The sequence below is a fragment of the Fukomys damarensis genome, unplaced genomic scaffold, assembly GCF_012274545.1.
Source record: "Fukomys damarensis isolate Sample0158 unplaced genomic scaffold, DMR_v1.0_HiC HiC_scaffold_17, whole genome shotgun sequence".
Taxonomy (NCBI): Eukaryota; Metazoa; Chordata; class Mammalia; order Rodentia; family Bathyergidae; genus Fukomys; species Fukomys damarensis.
The window spans coordinates 8,303,873-8,323,070 of NW_022900929.1; the positions used below are offsets into that span (position 1 = coordinate 8,303,873).

At 46.4% G+C, this 19,198-nt stretch overlaps 1 protein-coding gene across 1 annotated transcript in view; it reads left to right on the plus strand.

The window, feature by feature from the left end:
- Eepd1 (endonuclease/exonuclease/phosphatase family domain containing 1) overlaps window positions 1–19,198 on the plus strand; it is a 101,463-nt gene continuing 82,265 nt past the window's right edge. Inside the window, exons 1-2 of the mRNA XM_010640496.3 lie at window positions 1–41; window positions 449–1,495. Of these exons, the coding sequence (XP_010638798.1) occupies window positions 618–1,495 (878 nt within the window). The 5' untranslated portion in view covers window positions 1–41; window positions 449–617. The remainder of the gene's footprint in view (window positions 42–448; window positions 1,496–19,198) is intronic.

The window sequence follows — 19,198 nt, forward strand, 5'->3', positions numbered from 1 at the left end:
GCGAACCCCGCGCCGAGTTGGGTGCGGGCCCTTTCGCCTGGGTAAGCGCGGCGGGCAGTCTCGGTGCAGCCTGTGAGGCTGCTTTTCTCCTACCGAAGGAGTAACACCGAGTCCGTTCCAGGGTCAGGACTGGGACTCGGCCGGCGCAGTCCTCAGAGAGGACTGGGGCGGACCCTTGGAGCGCCTAAAAGGGGCGCGACCCTGAGCCCCTCACCGGTCCGCTCGGCGGGCTAGAGTTTCCGGGGTGCGCCCTCCTCTACAGTGTGGCCAGGCAGGGAAGGCTTAATAAGGGGGAGGCCTCCCCAGGACCCCGGGGAGACTGCGCCAGCCTCTGCGTGTCTGCACTTTCAGTCCACTGCAGCCCTCGACCTGAGCGCCTGGTCGGGAACTCGGAACTCCACTGGCAGAAGATCAGTTCAAAGGATTCGTGTGTTCTTCTCTTCCCTAGGTGGCCAAGGGAAAGGTGGTTTGGATACTTGAGACATGGGAGTGTTGGTGTTTGTCTGCAGCAACCTCATCAGCCCCTAAACCTTGCATTTTCCCTTCTGGCCTTGTAAGCTCTTCCAGGCCGCTTCCTGCGGTGGGGACACCTTCCTGGGCCCTGGACTTGGCCGACCATGGGGAGCACCCTGGGCTGCCACCGCTCCATCCCCAGGGACCCTTCCGACCTGTCCCATAGCCGCAAGTTCAGCGCAGCCTGCAACTTCAGCAACATCCTGGTGAACCAGGAGCGGCTCAACATCAACACAGCAACAGAGGAGGAGCTGATGACCCTGCCTGGGGTGACCCGGGCGGTGGCCCACAGCATTGTGGAGTACAGAGAGTACATCGGGGGCTTCAAGAAGGTAGAGGACCTGGCACTGGTCAGCGGCGTGGGTGCCACCAAGCTGGAGCAGGTCAAGTTTGAGATCTGTGTGAGCAGTAAGGGCAGTTCTGCACAGCACTCTCCCAGCTCCCTGCGGCGGGACCTGCTGGCTGAGCAGCAGCCTCACCACCTGGTCACCTCCGTGCCCCTCACGCCCCGTGTCAACATCAACACGGCCACCCCTGCCCAGCTCATGAGTGTGCGAGGCCTCACGGAGAAGATGGCCCTCAGCATTGTGGATTACCGCCGGGAGCACGGTCCCTTCCGCAGCATAGAGGACCTGGTGAGGATGGATGGCATCAACGCCACCTTTCTGGACAGGATACGGCACCAGGTGTTTGCTGAGAGGTCCAGACCCCCATCCACCCACACCAATGGGGGCCTGACCTTCACCGTCAGGCCTCACCCCAGCCCCACCTCTCTGAGCCTGCAGAGCGAGGACTTGGACCTGCCACCGGGGGGACCCACCCAGATCATCTCCACGAGGCCCTCGGTGGAGGCCTTTGGTGGCACGAGGGATGGGCAACCAGTGCTGAGGCTGGCCACCTGGAACTTGCAGGGCTGCTCCGTGGAGAAGGCCAACAATCCTGGTGTGCGAGAGGTGGTTTGCATGACGCTCTTAGAAAACAGGTGAGTTCAGAGCCACAAAGGGTGTTGGGCAAATGTTTTGGAGGCAAATATAGATTTATGCTCTCATCTGGGAGCCTGGAGGGGGCAAAAGTATTAAATCCGTGTTCTAGGGACCCAGACCAGTACTGTCACTGAGGCTGGGCTCTTTCTGCTCTGTGGTTTTCTGGATACGGCTATCAGGGCTCAAGGCGCTTATTGGGAGTGTGGTGTGTCTGAGATGGACCTTAGTTTGGGATAAGTGGAGGTTGTGTTGGTGTCACTGCGTTAGAGGTGGTCGTTTGATTGGCAGGATTGCATAGGGTTCACAGAAGCAGGGACTCAGCCTGGGAACTGGCACAGTTTGCATGTGCAAAAGAACTAACCAGATTTTTTTTATTAATGGAGGGAAAATCATATTTGTTCCACCGAATACACCTATGTATTATCTGTAAGACCAGGTATTTGCAGACTTTTTTAACCATCTGTGTTTATTAAAAAGCTCTGAACAAATTGCTGTTTGCTCTTTTTCCTTATTTAACCTTAAGTTGGGTTTCTGTGTTACCTCTTCTGTCCATTGGCAGAAAATCTCAAGACCAGCCAGATTTCCCACCTTGAGTCAAGGGGAGACTGTCGGATAGGCTGTTATCCGAGTGTTTACATTGTTCACAACGCTGTCTCTGTAGGAACTTCCGTTAATTCCCCATAAAGCAAAACACTGTTGTGGCAGGAACTCCTGCTGTTGGTAAAGCAGTGTGCACTATAATGCAGTCAGCTTTGGGAAGAAAGGGAGCATTTGTATTGTCTCCTTCCAGGTCGGAAGTCCACTGATCCTGGTTTGGAGGGATATTGCCCTGACACCCACCAGAGGTGCTGTGATTGTCTTACTTGCTGTCATCTTCTGCACTGGCTCGCTGGTGAGGCTGGCTGGGTGACAATTTGGTGACATGAAGTAAACTCTCAGTGGGAAATCACAGTGCATTGTGGCAGATCATCGGGACAAATTAGCGAGGAGAAAAGCAGGTCACAGCATTTCCCTAGCACTGTCCCAGTGACACGTTCTTGTCACTGAGAGAAGGACTGTGCAGCAGGTCAGAGAATTGGACCAAAGAGCCTGGGAGTGTTTTTGCTGAATTGCTGGCTCCTCTTCTTGGCTCCCTAATTCACTTCCACAAAATTGTCTTGTGCACAGGGACACAGTTGTGCCCAGGTACTCAGCCCTGGTCACATTTATCAGAAATGACTTGATTGTAGCCCTTAGTTACAGCACCATGGGTGAATGAATGAGAGGAGGAGGGGAGTGAGGAACACAGCTACTTCCTATTAGGAGTTTTCTCAAGGATCAGTTTGGGGTGCAGGGGGATGAATCAGGATCTGAAGTTGCCCAGTAGAAATGATAGCCCCAGCAGCACTTTCCTGTTCATTTTGTTGTCATTTTCTCAAGCATGGCCCATCAGCTGCTAATTCAGATACTCTGGTTCCTGTGTCTAACACCTCTCCAGGGGCTTCAGATGCACACTGGAATTTGAGAGCCTTTGCTCTAGGACTTGGGCAATCATAGCTCCTCTGGGGCTCTCATTAAAGCTACTCCCTCTGTGCTGGCTTTTCTGGCAAAGCCAATGACAGTGGTCACCCTCTTGGGTTGTTCTGATCATCCCTATAGCTCAATCCTGTGATTTTCTTTCTGGTCTTGTTCAGCTTCTAGGACAACTGAATGGGAAGGGTTGAAAATGGGAGGGTGAGAGCCGGGCGAGCTGTCACACACCTGTGGTTCCAGCTACCCTAAGCAGAGGAGTCCAGTGTGGGTTTGCCCTACTTTTTCTTTCTATGGATTTCCTAGAGGAGTGATGATTTGTTGAAAATTTTTCACTGTTGTCTCAAGCGAGATTAGAAAAAGCTCAGTCAAACCTAGCAGCATGTAGCTGGGGGCACCTATGGGAACTGGGAAGGTGACCTCCCCCTCCATTACTTCCTCTCACTTGACTCTGTGTGTCATGTGTGGATTGTGGTTCCTCATACCTGTTCACAGTGTAGCCAGTGTTCTAGACACTCCTAGCACGGTGTGAGAGTCTGGCATACTTAGGGCCTCATCCCCCATAGAGCTGTGGTGGGCAGGTGCATTTGCCTCTGTGGCCATCCTAGGGCACCAAAAGCTGTTCCAGAGTGGATCTCAGGTCCTTGGTGACAGACAGCAGTGCCCCTTCTCCAAGAGCTGCAAGCTCATCCTGATTCACAGACATCTCTTACATTGCAGCTCTTTCTTTCATTAGTAAGAGGAAACAATTCAGTGTGAACAAGATTGGATACAGGTAATTTTCCATGTGTCTCTTATTTCACACATATATATGTATAATAGCAAAGGTCCTTGACTTCTGGATATGGCTTTCACATCCATTGATTTCCCCCTTACCTCTGGGAGTAGGTAATTGCTTTTTATTAATGATTCTCCGACTCTGGATGAGAAAACTAAAACCAAAGAAGTGTGGTGACCTGTGTCTGAAACACATCTCATTAGTGACTCAGCTGGGATGAGGACCTAGACCTTCTGACATTAAACCCGTGTGTGTTGCAATCACAGTGCGATTGGTAAGTGCAGCATCTCTGTCCTGCCCCTGGGTTAGGCGACCCAGCCCCTGATGAATCAAGGCCACTTGCTAAATCATGGGCCAGTCCATTGTAAAGGCATTTTAATGCAATCCTTAGACGGTTTTGCAAAGGGAATAGCTGGCTCCTAGCTGTCCTTTCTGCAAGTTTGCTTTAGCAGGTGGTTTTTCTTAGGCTAAGGGGTACCATTGTGGAATGGAAGGCTGAAGTCTTTCCTTGCCCTGAGAGGCTACTGCTTTGGTGGATGCAGTGTTTTGCCTGTGAAGCTTGAGGTGGAGCAGCACAGAGCTAGGTAATTATAGAGTCACCAGGAGCCCTCTGTGACATCATGTTGGAGGCACAGAATGGATGGGTTTCACCTAATTTTTTGCCAAACCTCAGTCTTAGGCAGTGTTCTTTCTTATTCATTATTTGTGGAGCAAGACTGAAAGAGGAATGCTTTTGCTCATTATCCTTGCAAAACATAGTGATAGTCCACATAGTGCATACTTACGAACTTTTTTGCTGAATAATTACTCTATTTTGACAAGATCCTTTTGTTACTGAAAGCCTACTCCATGAGGGAGCTGACAGATAATATCTGAAAGAAATAAGGAGATTTAACAACCCACCAGCTCAGTTTCCCCACACCCTACATTAGGGAGAAACTCCTGTGTCAAAGTTGTTAGGTTTATAATGGTTTAAATCTGATTTTCTGCCTTGACCGCAGTATCAAAGCACAAGGTGGATTAGTGCTTGACTACACACCTAGTTGTGAAGGAAAGAGATGCTAGTTCATCAGACTTGATGAGTCAGATCAATATAGATACAACGTATCTTTGGACTTATTCATTGAAAAATATGCGTGGAATGTCTGCTGCATGCATGTGTAAGCTAAATTCATCTAGGCCTAGTTACTTTGCAGAATTAAGTAGATATGGCTCCATTGGTATGGCTCAGCCTTGAAACAGCTTGGTTAGCCAGGTTTTTAGGGGCTAGGTCACACAGCATGATTGATACCTGGGTGTATTTTCCCCATATGAATAACGAGCTCATCAGGACAACTGAAGGATCAATGGACCCAGCCAGGTATAGCGTCTGGAAGCAAAATACCCAGTAATCCTCTTAAAGTAGAAATGATGAATTTTTGATACCTATGGAAACTGAGGTCCAGAGGATTTAATCTCTTCGTGTGACCTTTGGAAACATCAATGTTGGAGTAATGATTGGAAGCCAGGCATCTGCCTGATTTCATATCAGGGACTGGGTGTGCCTTTTCCCAAATCCCGTGTCCTGCTTCTGACCCAGGCAGGCTGGTGCCCACCCAGTATTTCCTCCCTGTGGGGTCCTGGGCTGGCCAGTTGTTAAGGCCGAGGGAAAGGAGGACTTCATTTAGACCCAGGGGACCACCCTGGGCTCAAGGCCTCTGCTCCCTTCCTGTGTTTGTTCTTCCAGAGGATAGGGCTCATGGCCAGGCATCCAGGGGGTTGTCAGGCCCCTTCCACCAGCCCTCAACTGTGAGCCTGAGACCTTGGGCTCAACTCCAAGACAGAGTTCCGGCCATCTAAGCCAAGGTGTTCTGGGTCGGTTCCAGAGAGAGAGGTGGTCTGCAATAAGACCACTGTGGTGTCCTAGGAGAAGCTGTGGATGAAGGGAAACCCCAGGCAAGCTCCATGCTGGGTTTATTTCACTAAAAAAGAAAGGTGTTTATGTATTTTGGTTGTTCAAGAAAGTTGAGCCCATTTTGGTTCTGACTGTGAATGTTTGGTAGTGTTGGTTCCCCCAGGAGATACCCATTCCTTTACTATTCATTCATTCATACAGTGCTTTTTGGAGCCTTCTCTAGGTATTTGTTTGTGCGTCTGGCTCCAGGAAGAGCATGGTGAATAGGCTGAGGCCATGGTCTTCTGGCTTCCATTCTCTGTGGGAGAAGACAGCCCAGCAAGCAGATGAATGGCTCCAGGTGGCACGAGTCCTGGCACGATGGAGGGGCATTGCAGAGAAGCCTGCTTGGACATGAGGGGTCAGGCAGGACTTGCTTTTGCCACCCGTGGTGAGCAGGGCCAGCATGGACAGGTGCAGCATGAGAGGCTTGCAAGGGCCTGGCTCAGCCCCCGGGCCAAGGCCTGGAGTGGCAAGGGCTGGGTACAAAAAGAGGCAGGCCCTGATCTGTGGGGCCTCCAGGGCTCTTGTGTAACAGCAGATGGGGCCACAGAGGGATAGAGGCAGAGGCTGGTGAAGTGGGCTCCTTCGTGGAATTGCATGAAATGGGTGGGCACAGGACTCAGGAACAGGGCCCAGGGAAGTGGGGAGCACAGTAGGCACACGGTGGGCCTTCCTGGAAGTGAAACTGCAAACTTTCCTGTGTGTAGGAGGGTACTAACCTGGCTGACCTCACCCTCCCACCTGACAGGTGTGGGGTCTTAGGTCCCAAGCAGATAGAGTAAGAGGCTCTGGTCTGTCTGCTGCACAGATGGGCCATCTGACAAGGTCACATATGCTTTTTAGTGTCTGTGACTTGGAGAACAGGGCTGTGCTTGGGACTGTAGGTGACTATCAGAAGATATGATGTCCTTTCTGGGCCATGTTACTGAGCACCTGCTCTGCGCACTGCTGATGAGGTCAGAGGCACAGGGACACCTGCCCTGTGTTAGGCACACACATTCACCAGGTACCTTCAGGCAATGCATGGTATCAGGAGGAAGATAATCTTGCTGAAGGGGCACAGAGCTCTGGGGTCAGGTACCAGTCTGTGTAGCCAGAGGTGTATGGAGACCGGGACCTCAGCTGGGAGAATGGGGAGGATGAGGCAGCAAGTCATGAGGAACTGGCCTGCACAGAGGGAGGGGCCTGAGATCAGAAGCACAGTGATGGCTCCTCCAGGCCAAGCAAGGTTCTGATCCGGCTTATCATCTGTGATACTCAAAGGCAGATACCTTGCTTGTGAGGCAGAGCGTTTTATATCAGAATTCCCTAACAATAATCTCTGCCACTAGAAAATAAAATGCTATTTCACTAACATCATAGACATTGAGGTCTGTGTGCAGCTTACATCAAAACACCCAGGAGATGCCCCACCAGTGCCCAGCTCTTGCTGACAGGCTGCTGGGCCTCAACAAACATTCAGGTATCTCAGTGACTCACTAACCCTAGCCCACTTTGGTAAGAGGCATAAAGGGATTTCCTAGGCAGAACTTTAAAAGTATTACACACTTGCAGAAATAGAGAGAGGGGCATTTTAGTCTGGAGCTAGGAATATTTATGTGTTTGTGGCCATAGAAATCTGTGGAATTTGTGAATCTGCACAAAGCTTGGGCCTGGTTTACAGGAAAAGGGGGATGGTAGAAAGAAAGGCTTATTTTACAGGTGAAAGGGCGGCCCATTGTACAGGAGAAAGGCCCCGAATCCAGTCTGTTGTATTTTTTAAAAAGATGGGTGAACGAAAATATTTTGCCTAAAAAATTCTTAGAAACCTTTGAATCTGTTTCTCTATTTTAAGGTCAGGTTTCTGCCCTTCACTTTATTAACTAAACCAATTTATGGGCTTATAATATTCTTAAGCGATTTTGGATGTGAAGGTTCTAGAAGAATAAGCAAGCCTAGGGAATACAGATATGGAGAGTGCTGGGTGACTTTATGCCCTGGAATTCGGTCTTCTTACAAAGTACAATTTTTAAATGATGATTTGCCACGTCTCTTTTCCACCTATTTTTATTTTATTCTACTTACGTCATGCTTCCCCCGGACTCTGATTCCTTATTCTTGAGACATGCAGAGGGGCCAAAGGTTCATCATCTTCCAGCTCCTTCAGGCTGGTGGGGGGTGGGGGTGCTGACTGCCTAGCCAGGGACCAGAAGTCTCACCTGATTGATCTGAAGGAGACGTAGGAAGATGGATTCTGTTATTTGTTTGTTTTGTTCTATGTTTTTTCTGGGATTTGTTGGGGGGGATTGGGGAATGAATGATCATCCTTTGTTGTTCTGGAAAAGAGGACAATATTAAACAAGCAGGGGCTAAAATTTAAAAATAGAATATTGTTGAGTAGTGGCTCTAAAAAGAAGCCACAAAAAATTAGGCAGTATTAGGCATAAATCTTTTATCTTTTATATTAACCTCTATTTGTTTTGAGGTATTTACCCAAATTCAGTAGGTAGAGTTTAGACCATATAGACTCCTCCCTATTTTGTCAATAACAAATCCAGTTTTCTCCTATTTTAATCATAGAAATAGTCAAGGTTACACAAATAAAGATATCTATGTTTCTATGTGACCACTGTGTCATTAAAATTCTCAACTATATGACTCAGAATCTTGGATCTAGCCTTTCTTTTATAGGGGTGAAGGCATCAAAGAATCGAAACATTGTCTGTAGTAGAGAGCAGAAATTTATATTATACCACAGAAGTAACAAAACTTAGCACTAGAATGTTTACATCAGCATTTTTATACTATAGGCACAGTTACGCAAGAGGCCAAGTTTTTACCCAAGTGGTGCTTGAAAGTACATTTAAAAAAAAACAACATAGTATCAATACACTGAAGCTCACAGTTTTGCAAGAATTTTGGGCCTGGGAATCATGACTTTTTATAGCTATAAGCTAAGATGTTGTAGGTATAGCTAGAGATAGCCAGTAGGGGCAGGTACAGTGTTTGGTACCCCCTTTTTCTGTGTAGCTTAGCTTTTCTCATTTTTATATTATTATTAATTACTCCCCCTTTTTGGTTATGCAGTACTTTCCTGCTGGTTGTTTAAGACCCAGTCAAAGTAAGACTGTATTAACCCTCTTTTTCATGATGGGGCCTCAGTGCTTACTGGAGTATTTTGGTTGACAGCTGCAAAACATGGGGTCAAGTGACTAGGAGCCCTAGGCAGTGTCCCCAGAGTAAATGTGTCATTATAAAGAGAAGTCTGTGATCCTTCTTCCACACTCCTGTGTAAAGTAACCCTGGGTTTGCTTTACAAGCCACAGTTCTCCAAGTAATGTTGATTTGTTGCATGCTTCCAACCAGCCCCAGTTTCCTGAGAATTCTATTTTGGTTCGGCCATTACCTGATTAAGCTGTTAAGCCGAGCCTTCAATTGTTTTATCTGGAGGCTGCTGTGATCTCCTGAAATGGAGCACTCTACAGAGAGAACACCATTCCCACAGCCACAGTTACAGTCTCCTATGTTTGGCTGTTCTGGAGATCTGCCATCTTGTTTGCTCACCCCAAAACTGGGAGGTTAAACTGATACCTCGTCTTTCTCAGCTTGTGCTAAAAACATGGTGCCTTTTGCAGAGGGAGGTTCCAAGTGGATGATTGTCTTTTATAATATTGATCTAATGCCCTGTTCAAGGAAAACTTCTCCAGAGTGTATTGTTCACTGTGCAAATACAACATTCTTTCCTTTCCTTTTCTTTTTTTAACCTCTCTTCTTCAATCAGGAAAAGTAAGAACTTGGGTGGCCCCAAGGTACTGGTGACTGGGTATGGTCTTGGACCTAACTGCCAGTGGACTTGGGTCCTTCCTTCCTTCGTGGAAGCTTCAGATCATGATGTCATTGTACTGTTTAGCTTTTTTTTTTCAAAATGATCCCCAGTGTTTTAAAAGTTGAAGTCTCATTTTACTCAGGAAAATAGTTCACACTCGACCCCCCACCTGATGGTGGCTGGACTTTTACTGTACAGTTGGTAGTACTAGTTGAGCTAAGTAAGGTGATATTTAATGCAGATGATAGCTATGGCCAAGGCCTAGGGCTGAGCAGTGTCACCTATGGCACTGGGACTGTCCCTTCTTATAGACATAGAAGAGATGGCCCAGAGAAGCTGAGATCTTTACCTTTGGTCTTATGGCTTTTATGTGGTAGAGCTTGGATTACAGTCCAAGCAATTAGTCTCTAAAATTTGGTAAAAAGCTACTCTAAGCTCAGTGAGCTTTTCTGCATTTTTATATTTTGCTCCTCACCTAACCTATATAGTAGCCTGATTACACACCCTCATTTTATTCCATATGTGTATATGTGTGTGTGTGTGTGTGTGTGTGTACAATTATATCATATTATTATATTATATAAGTTTGAAACAGGGTTTTGCTAAATTGTTAGGTTGCCCAGGCTGGGCTCAAACTTGGAATCCTCCTGCCTCATCCTCCCAGAACATTGGGATTACAAACTTGTGTCACCACACCCAGCTTACACATCCTTTTAACCCATTTGATTTGTGTTCCCCTGGTCATGATCTTTTCTAAGTATACAAATATGTAATTAGATCATTGTGTGTGTGTGTGTGTGTGTGTGTGTGTGTGAGTGTGTGTTCTAGTTTGTTTCTTCAAAGTAGAGCAAGGCTATTTGCAAAGCAAACTTGGGAGCAGGATATCTTATTTTTATGACTTATCAGTCTTTTACAATTATCTTGCCCACACCTACTCCAGTTTCTTATACAACTTGCTTTATAGAAACTTTCTAAACATTCATCTTTGTTTTCTTAGAAACAACTTCTCTTTCTGCTCACACTTCCTGTTCATCAGTTGTTCTAATGTTTTGAGAAACCATAGTAGCATGTATAACTGGTGAAAGGGCACCATGACCTTGAGCACCCAGATCCAACTGGGGGTACTCAGTGTGCCACAGGCCTCCTGGAGCGTGTTTTACAAAGGGGTGGGGGACAGAGCAGTGAGTCCTTTGAGTAGAGATTGGTTAGAACATCTGCTGTGTTCATAAGACACTAGTACCTGTACTTGAATTATTTTGTTTAGAGACACTATTTGCTGTTTATGTGCATTGCATACCCCCAGCAGTAACTGCAGGTTGTTACTGACCCACCATCATTTTTTAAAAAAAACTGACTCAAAAATGTAACCAGTTATAAAGTCAAGAGTCCATTGCTACATTTTCCTAGTTCTCCTTGGAAAATCTCTTATACCTTTCAGAAATAAAAATGGTAAAGTAATAGTGAGCTGTTACTTTTACTGAACACCAGGACTATCAGCATTTTCCTTTGTGATGTGCCACATCACATGGCTTAAACAACGCAGATTTATTGTCTCATAGTTCTGAGCAAGAGATCCAGGACCAGAATGTCAGCAGTGTTGTTTTATTCCAGAGGTTTCTCTCCCTGAAGTTGGATGAGACCTCTGGCCATAGTGTTCATCTCCTGTCTTCACGTGGTCTTCCCTCTACCTGTCTGCATTCAAATTTCCTCTTTCTGCAAGACACCAGCTGTACTGAGTTAGGGCCACCCTAACACCCTTCTTTTACCTCATTTGCCTTTTTAAAGACCCTGTCTCCAAATACAGTCACATTCGGAATTACTAGGGTTTAGGACTTCAACATATGAATTTTCAGGGGACACAGTACAGTCTATAGCAAGATAATTTGGAAAGACTTGCCTAATGGGATCCTTCTTGGCAATTTGGAAGGAACATACTCCTCTGAGATTTTTCTGGAGAGATGATTTTGCAGTGTTCATTTCAATTAAAGGCTAGAGAAACCTGGCTCTAATTTTCTAGGGGGAGTCTCCTCTCTCTGACAAGAGTAGCTCTCTTGGGGGACCACAGTAGGTATGGTCCAGCTTGAAAGAGCTGGGGTTATTTTCTTCTGCACTTCTGTCCTCCACATTCCAGCGAATGTGGGAGTGTCTCCCGACACTCTGTGTTTGCCCTTGGCTACAGGCAGTATCGATACGTGTGTTTGTCAAACCCTGGCACCAATTTAAGGTAGGAATCTAGTGCCTATCTGCTGTTTAGAGCTTGGTGCCCTCTAGAACTGCTGCAGAGAGGTGAGATTCAGAGCAACCATGTGGAGCCAGCTCAAGTTGGCTTTCCCTGACATCTGTTGTGAAGCCCCCAATCATGGGGCCTCTCTCCCCATGGACCCTAATCACGATCATGCTCCTGTGATCACACGTTAACACCATCTGCCCTGAGGATGTTACAGAGGGGCAGGGCCATGCGTATGGAGCACAGTCTCATCACAGCAGCAGTCTCAAATCTCTAAGAAGAATATGAGACTGCTCAGCATTTACTTACTTCACCCAAGTGCCCCAACGAGAAGGGCAAAGCATGTCCATTTTATAGGCGAGGAAGTGTATCTTAAAGAGTTTAAGTAAACTTGCAGGAAGTCAAGTTTAGTGAATTGGAGCAGGCAGAATTAACCTGACTCCAAACACTTTTTTTTTATGTTTAAATTATTAGTATTATTATTATTGTTTGGTTGTTTTTTCATTTTGTTTTGAGACAGGGTCTCACTATGTAGTTGAGATTGACCTGGAACTCACTATGTAGTCCAGGATGGTCTCAAACTCTCAGCGATCCTCCTGCCTCAGCCTCCCAAGTGCTGGGATTACAGGCGTGCGCCACCACGCCTGGCTATTATTATTATTATTGTTAACTTGAAGTCCTGGGGATTGAACCCAGGGCCTTGTACCTGCTAAGGTAAGCACTCTGCCAATGAGCTGCATCCCCATCCCTTGTAAAAAATATTTGAAATAGAATCTTGCTAAGTTGCTTAGGCTGGCATTGAAGTTGTGATCCTCCTGCCTCACCACTTTCCAATACAAAGGTTGCAAATCCATAAAACTGGAGTGGGAGCAGGAGGTGAAGAGTGGGGACATTTCTCTTGCCAAAAAGTGTGAAGAGACAGGGTTCACTAGGGGAGACCTTTTTGCTTGGATGTACTGTCCAGCAGCATGTTCAGCTAGCGCTGGCTGGAATCATCCAACCCTGTCATTCAGTGATGTCAAGAACGCTGGGCGGCTCAAGGGCTGTTATTTCTCTTAACTGAAATATAATCTGCAGGCCATACAACTCACCCCTTTGAAGTGTAAAATCCAGTGATTTTTAGTATGCTCATAGAGTTGTGTAACTACTGCCACTGTCTAATTCCAGAACATCTTCATCAAGCCAAGTAAGGGGCTGAATAACCACAAGCAAGCACTTTTCACCCTGTAGTTCCTGAAGCCATGAATCTACTCGCCTATCCTGGGCATTTCAGATAAATGGAATTATACACCATGTGCCCTTTAATGTGAGGCTTCTTTCACTTAGTTTAGCATAATGTTCTCACCCATGAGCATGAACAGTGGACCCTCGAGTTACGACCGGTAACAAACGACCTGGGTTCCAACTGGAATTTTAGTTTTAACTTATGAACATATCTTGAATTATGACCTGAATGCCAGCCACCTGTGCTTCCAGATGGTCTCAGATACAGATTTAACCCTTAAAGAGTTCTGGAAGGAACATGACAGCGTCCTTTCCTGTGTGGGGGTTAATCGAGAAGTCCTGGGCCAATGTCTCTCTAAGGACACTGAGATCTGCCTGTATACAGGGGAGAGATTTTGAGGGCTGTGTAGAGGAGCCTGAGGCTCAACTGACCAATTTGCGTTACAACCAGCCCTTGGGAACAAGTTGCATTCGCAAGTCAAGGGGTCTGCTGTATTAGTGTTTCTTTTTTTCTTGATGGCTGAATAATCTTTCACTATCTAGAGGTACCCTATTTTCTTTATCCCTTCTTCAGTTCATAGATATTTTGGTTGTTTCTGCTTTTTTGTTCTTATGAATAATGCTTCTATGAATATTCATGTACATGTTTTTATATGGCTATTTATTTCCATTTCCCTTGAATCTGTACTTGAGGTGGAGTTGCTAGGTCACAAGGTTAGTCTGTGTTTAACATTTTGAAGAACTTTCCAGAGCACCCACACAGTTTTCCATTCCTACCAGTAGGGTATAAAGGCTCCCGTTTCTCCTCGAACTTCACCGGCACGTGACATTGTCTTTTTTATTATTGCCATTCTAGTGGGTGCTATGAGGTATCCCACGGAGGGCTTGAATTCCATTTCCCTAATGAATAGTGATGTTTGGCATCTCCTTGTGTGTTTATTGGCCATTTGTTTTCCTTCTTTGGAAAAATATCTATTTGGATCTGGGTGGGTTGCTTTCAGTCCTGTTTCTAAGCTGAAAAAAAACACAAGAGCTCCTTGTGCCGACTCCTTTTCATGCCCTTGTCCCTTCTTCCTGCCCTTCGGAGTCATGGAATTATTCTACAGGGACAGCATCTGGAACAATTTCTTTATAATCAGAAAAAAGCATCCTACACCCTTCAGAGGTGAATCCTCACGTGGGGAAGATTGCATTTGGTGTGCTTTGTGATACTGGCTGGAACACTGTGTCTGATCTGGGCTTTGGACCACATCCTGGAGAAGTAAGCTCTATTTCCATGTTTAAGTGATGTATTATGGGTAGAAGTTTATCACTTTTTACACGTAGCCAAAATGTAATGGATGGTATGGGGCAGGATTTATAATGAGTATTGAGCTTCGGAAATTTCATATTGTATCTGCAAATCATAGGTCCTTGGCCAGGAGGGATCTTTAAAGGAGCACCTGCTGCAGGACACTGCCATAGCCACCACAGGTGAAGTTACATGTGTGTTCATTTCCTGGTTTCTTTGGGTCCAGCTGTGAAGGGCTGGATCTTTAGACGCCACTGCTTCAGGGCCCCATCATCTCTCAGTGCAGGGCTCTGCACCTCTGTGGTTTTACTTTTCAAATGTCTTTTCCTCTTTACACTCCCCCTGCCCCATACATGACCATTGTAAAGTGTCACTTGGGTGTCCTTAGTCCTGGCCTTGGAAGAGGTGGTGTCTTGAATGTACAAAAATATGTGCGCTTGAGGTCTCTGGTTTTTGTTTTTGACAGCTGCGTGGTCAGCAGTACCATGTGCCTGTCCCTCATTTACCCACTTTTCCCCCAGTGGAGACCCATTCTAGCATTCAGTTGTCCTTATTACCATGATGCTATGCCACCCCCACCCCTTGTGTTACGTCTTTTCTGCTGCTGTAACAGAGTATCTGAGACTGGATAAATTATAATGAACAAAAACTTGTTTGGCTCATGGTTTGGGAGTTTGAGAAATCCAAGAGTATGGTGTCAGCACCTGGCGAAGGCCTTCATGCTATGTCAACCTGTGGCAGACGGGGAAAGGGAGAAAGGAAAAGTAGGCAGAGCTTGCTTATGTAAAACCTCACTTACTCCATAACTCCCCTGTTCCCATAGGAGTGAGCCTGACCACCCACGAGGACAAACCCATTGCCACTTCCAGACACATTTCGTTGGATCACTCTGGAGCACATGGACTTTGGGATACGTTCAAACTACACCGCTTTACTTACGATTTAGGCCCACGTTTCTAACTGTGTTGATCAGCACCTCCTATAGGTTCTCTATGCACTGAGAGACCTCAATTCAATCTTCCATCCCATATTCTTAGACTCATCTTCTAATTAGTTTTATCTTTTCCCACGCTTCATATTTTTAAGGCATAAATTAGTTTTTCTGGCTGTACTCTGGGTGTCTTAGTGCCTGAGTCAATTGTATACATAAAAGGGGACCCAGCAGAAAAGCCAAAGTATTCATTGCCAGCTTAAAATAAACCAACCAAAAAAAAGAGAGAGAGAGAGAAATAAAACATGTAGTGACTCTAAGTTACAAATGTTTGAGTTTAAAATTAATTTTACTTGTGTAGAACAACTCTAGCAGCAAGTCACGTTTTATTACAGGCCAAGTTTGAGATCAACAACCTGGGTGTTATCTTTCATAGTCAGACATCACTGATCGAGTCTTACTTTTATAACCCTCTTTTTGCCTCTCTTGTGCCCGGGCATCCTCATGTGTCTGGCCACAGACATATGTCTATACTTGTCTCCACCCACACAGTGGGAGTTATAAATATACCCATCTTTTAAATTAGATCTCTATCTTTAGTGTTAATTGCATCTTTGTGGCTCCTACTTTCTCACGTGTAAGTATAGTCAGAAAGATGACCTGTATGCGGCAGGCTGTACCCTGCCTTCTGAGTAATTATTTGTAAGATCTCTCCTGTAGTTAGTTTGAGCCAAGCCCAATGGTACATGGCATCTGATTTAATCTAAAAGCAGCCCAGGTAAAACTCAGAAATGTCTCTTATTTTGACCAGGTATCCAGGTGGCTTGTGGGCTGCTAAGTCAGAGCTGGGGACCTTGACCTTGTTCTTTTGCATAGTTCAAGGCCAAATTGTGAAGCTCATTTTTGGTGTCCTAGTTATTATGTGAAGTGTTTAAAAATAAACAAAAAATGTAAATAATATTTGGTGCCCTCTTTGCCTTTTAGTCAATGCATTTTGCCTTCTTGAGGACCTAAGGCCCTTCTTTCCCACTGTTACTCTTTTGGATCCTCTTCTGTGCTTGGAAAACCTCCTCCATCCTTCCTTGTGAGTTGGGGGGAGGCAGAGCCCACCACCCACTTGGGAAGCTATAAATGATAGGTTCACTTTTCCAGCATCCTCTGCAGCAAGGACTCTGGTTCTGCCTGCCTGGACATCCATGCCGATCTTGATCCAGGGCCAGTGGCGCCCAAGCTCAGTCTGGCTGGCAGAAAGCAGTGCCCAGGGCTGGCACTGCAAGCTGCATAGGCAGAATCGCAAGTTGGGCGCTGTAGCAGTGGAGTCCATCCTAGACCAGTTCTGAGGCACCTTTGCTTCTTGCTTCTGATTGCCCTCTCCAAGTTCCTTGATGTCTTTTGAATGAAGTACTTCTCTGCCTCAATCAGCCAGAGCTGGTTCCTATTTCTTGCCATCTTGATGCATCTGTTCTGATCCATGGGCCTGAACCATTGGTTCTAAACCTCTCCAGAAATGGAATCTTATAGGAGCACAAGTGAAGTTGATAAAAAGAGGTGCTGCTGGGTTAGGGGGAAGGAGTGGGACTGACAATAGATATGCACAGTGAAGCAGGGTGTGGTGGCACACCTGTAACCCCAGTGTTTTAGAAGACTGAAGCGGAAAGGTTGCAAGTTGAAGTCCTGACAACACAGCTTAGTGAGACTATCTCAAAAAATTAAAATTAAAAAAGGGAAATACATAAATGAATGAAATGTTGGGGATGTAGCTCAATGGAAGGCCCTAGATTCAATCCCCAGTACCACATACAAAGAAATAGAAAAGAAAAGCACATTGGAGTCCACTGCCTAGACCAAGCGTGACCTCCCTGTCCCTGCCACCAGCCTGTCTTCTCTGCCTAAATGAGCACAGGACGAGACGGGCACTGGGCAGGGCTGTTCACTGCAGGCTCTTCTCCGTTTGTGTTTTCAGGGCCTTTGCAATTTTCCTCCCCCAGGATGCTGGCCTCGCCTCTGGCCTTTGGTCACCTCCCCTCGGTGATGTGTCCCTCCCTTCCTGTGGGCAGACTCTGCACAGGTGTGGACACCAGGGTCTCAGAGATCCCATGTTGCGGAGAGTCTATAATCTACGATTGCATTTTTTAAAAAAATTTTATTTTCGCAGTACTGGAGATCACACCTTGGGGTGCTCTACCACTGAGTTACATTCTCAACCTTATTTTATTTTGATACAGGGTTGCTCAGGCTGGCCTCGAAATTGTGACTCTCTTGCCACAGCCTCCAGAGTAGGTGGGATGACAAGTGTTCCCCTACTGAGCCTGTCTACACTTTTACAAAGAGCATGGCTTGCAGTAAGGTCTTTCAGCCTAGGAACACCTGGTTTTGTTTTTTTTTGTTTTGTTTTATTTTGACTTTTCACTTTCAGGTGACTGTAGTTTCACATTCTAGTGCCGCTGAAGCCAGATCATGCTTGCTGCGGGGACTGGACTGTGAGTGTGATGTTTATGAGTCCCTGGTCTCTTCTCACTAGATGAGGACCCAATCTTCCTCACATATGACAACCCACAGTGTCTCCAGCCATGGCCATGTGAGTGTCCTCTTGGGGACAGAACTGTGAGAACAGTGAGAGCCACTGCTCCAGGGCCACTTTAAAGGTATGAGAAGGGTGCCACAATGGTGGGGGCCACTGGTTGGCTTGGACTCTCTTTCCATGGCTGCAGTAGAAGCACTGGGTCCCAGGGCCTCGCTTAGAGGGTAAGGCGGTTAGGCCAGGGACCAAGAGGTGGCCACTCTGTCCCCGTGAGGTAGAAGCAGACTTGTGGATGACTTTCCACAGCAGGATTGCCAGGAGCAGCAGCTGCGGGCTCACCCTTTCCACGGAAGATGTGGAGTGGCTTGAGTTAGGAGACTCGGGTGGAGATGAGGCAGGGTGTTGCACAGAAGCCCGAGCACCCTCAGCTGCTTGTCCCTTGCTGGGATTTGGTGAGTCGTGTGTCGCAGAGGAGCCTGGGAATCGCCTCCTGGGCATGAGAGTGAGCTGAGGTGGGAGGGCACCAGGGACCAGCAGCTAAGCAAAGGCCCCAGGGCATGAAGATTCCCAAAGAGGGGATGGAGGGGACTCGGGGCACTTGGAGGACAGGAGATAATTCAGAAGTGGCCTGTAGACCATGCTTCCCATCTGAGGAGGACCAGGGTTTGGAGAAAGGACAGAGAGGTGGGATTTCTTATCTCTGTGCCTCAATTTATGGCAGAAAAAACAGATCTCCGGGAGCCTCCAGTATTGGGAGCCTTCTGTGTAACAACTCTGAGTTACATTGTTGCAGTTCCAATCCTCTGAGGTGTCCAGCTGTGAGGAGCAGGTTTCAAGGACTCAAGTAAGAGCATGTGTATTCCATGATGGTTTTCCGTTTTCTCAGTGACGTCCCCCCATAAAATGAAAATGAAGACTTAGTTGGAATAAAGCAGTTTTATTGCGTGCACAGAAACATCTACAGTTGGAAAAGACACCATATTTGACTTGAGATGGTGCTCACTTGATATGTGTTTGACTTTTATTACAAACCAAAATAAACCACGAATGCCAAAATGCAGAATCCTTTGCTCCAGTGAGGGAAAAAAAGGTGGGAGGAAAGCAGCATATGGGATGGAATTGAACAGGCTAAAAATAAAGCTGCCTGGTTCTCTTCAAGTAGCTTTTGGGTGCTTTGAGTTTCTTCAGTGGAAGGAAAAATAATAAATCCAAACATGATTCCATATATTTTGACTTAAAATGTTCCTGCATATTGTTTTAGACAGAAGTAGGTTGGAGGTTGGGGCCAGGGTGGGAACAGGGACCCACTTACTGCACATGAACAGTGGGAGATTCTGGTGGGGGGCGATTATAGTGCTGGTTGCACGACTATAAATTTCCTAAAAGTCACCCACTTGCAATGGGTGAATTGTCTCAATTTAAAAAATGTGTTCTTGGGCCGGGGATTTAGCTCAGTGGTTTGATGGCCTGCCTTGCAAGC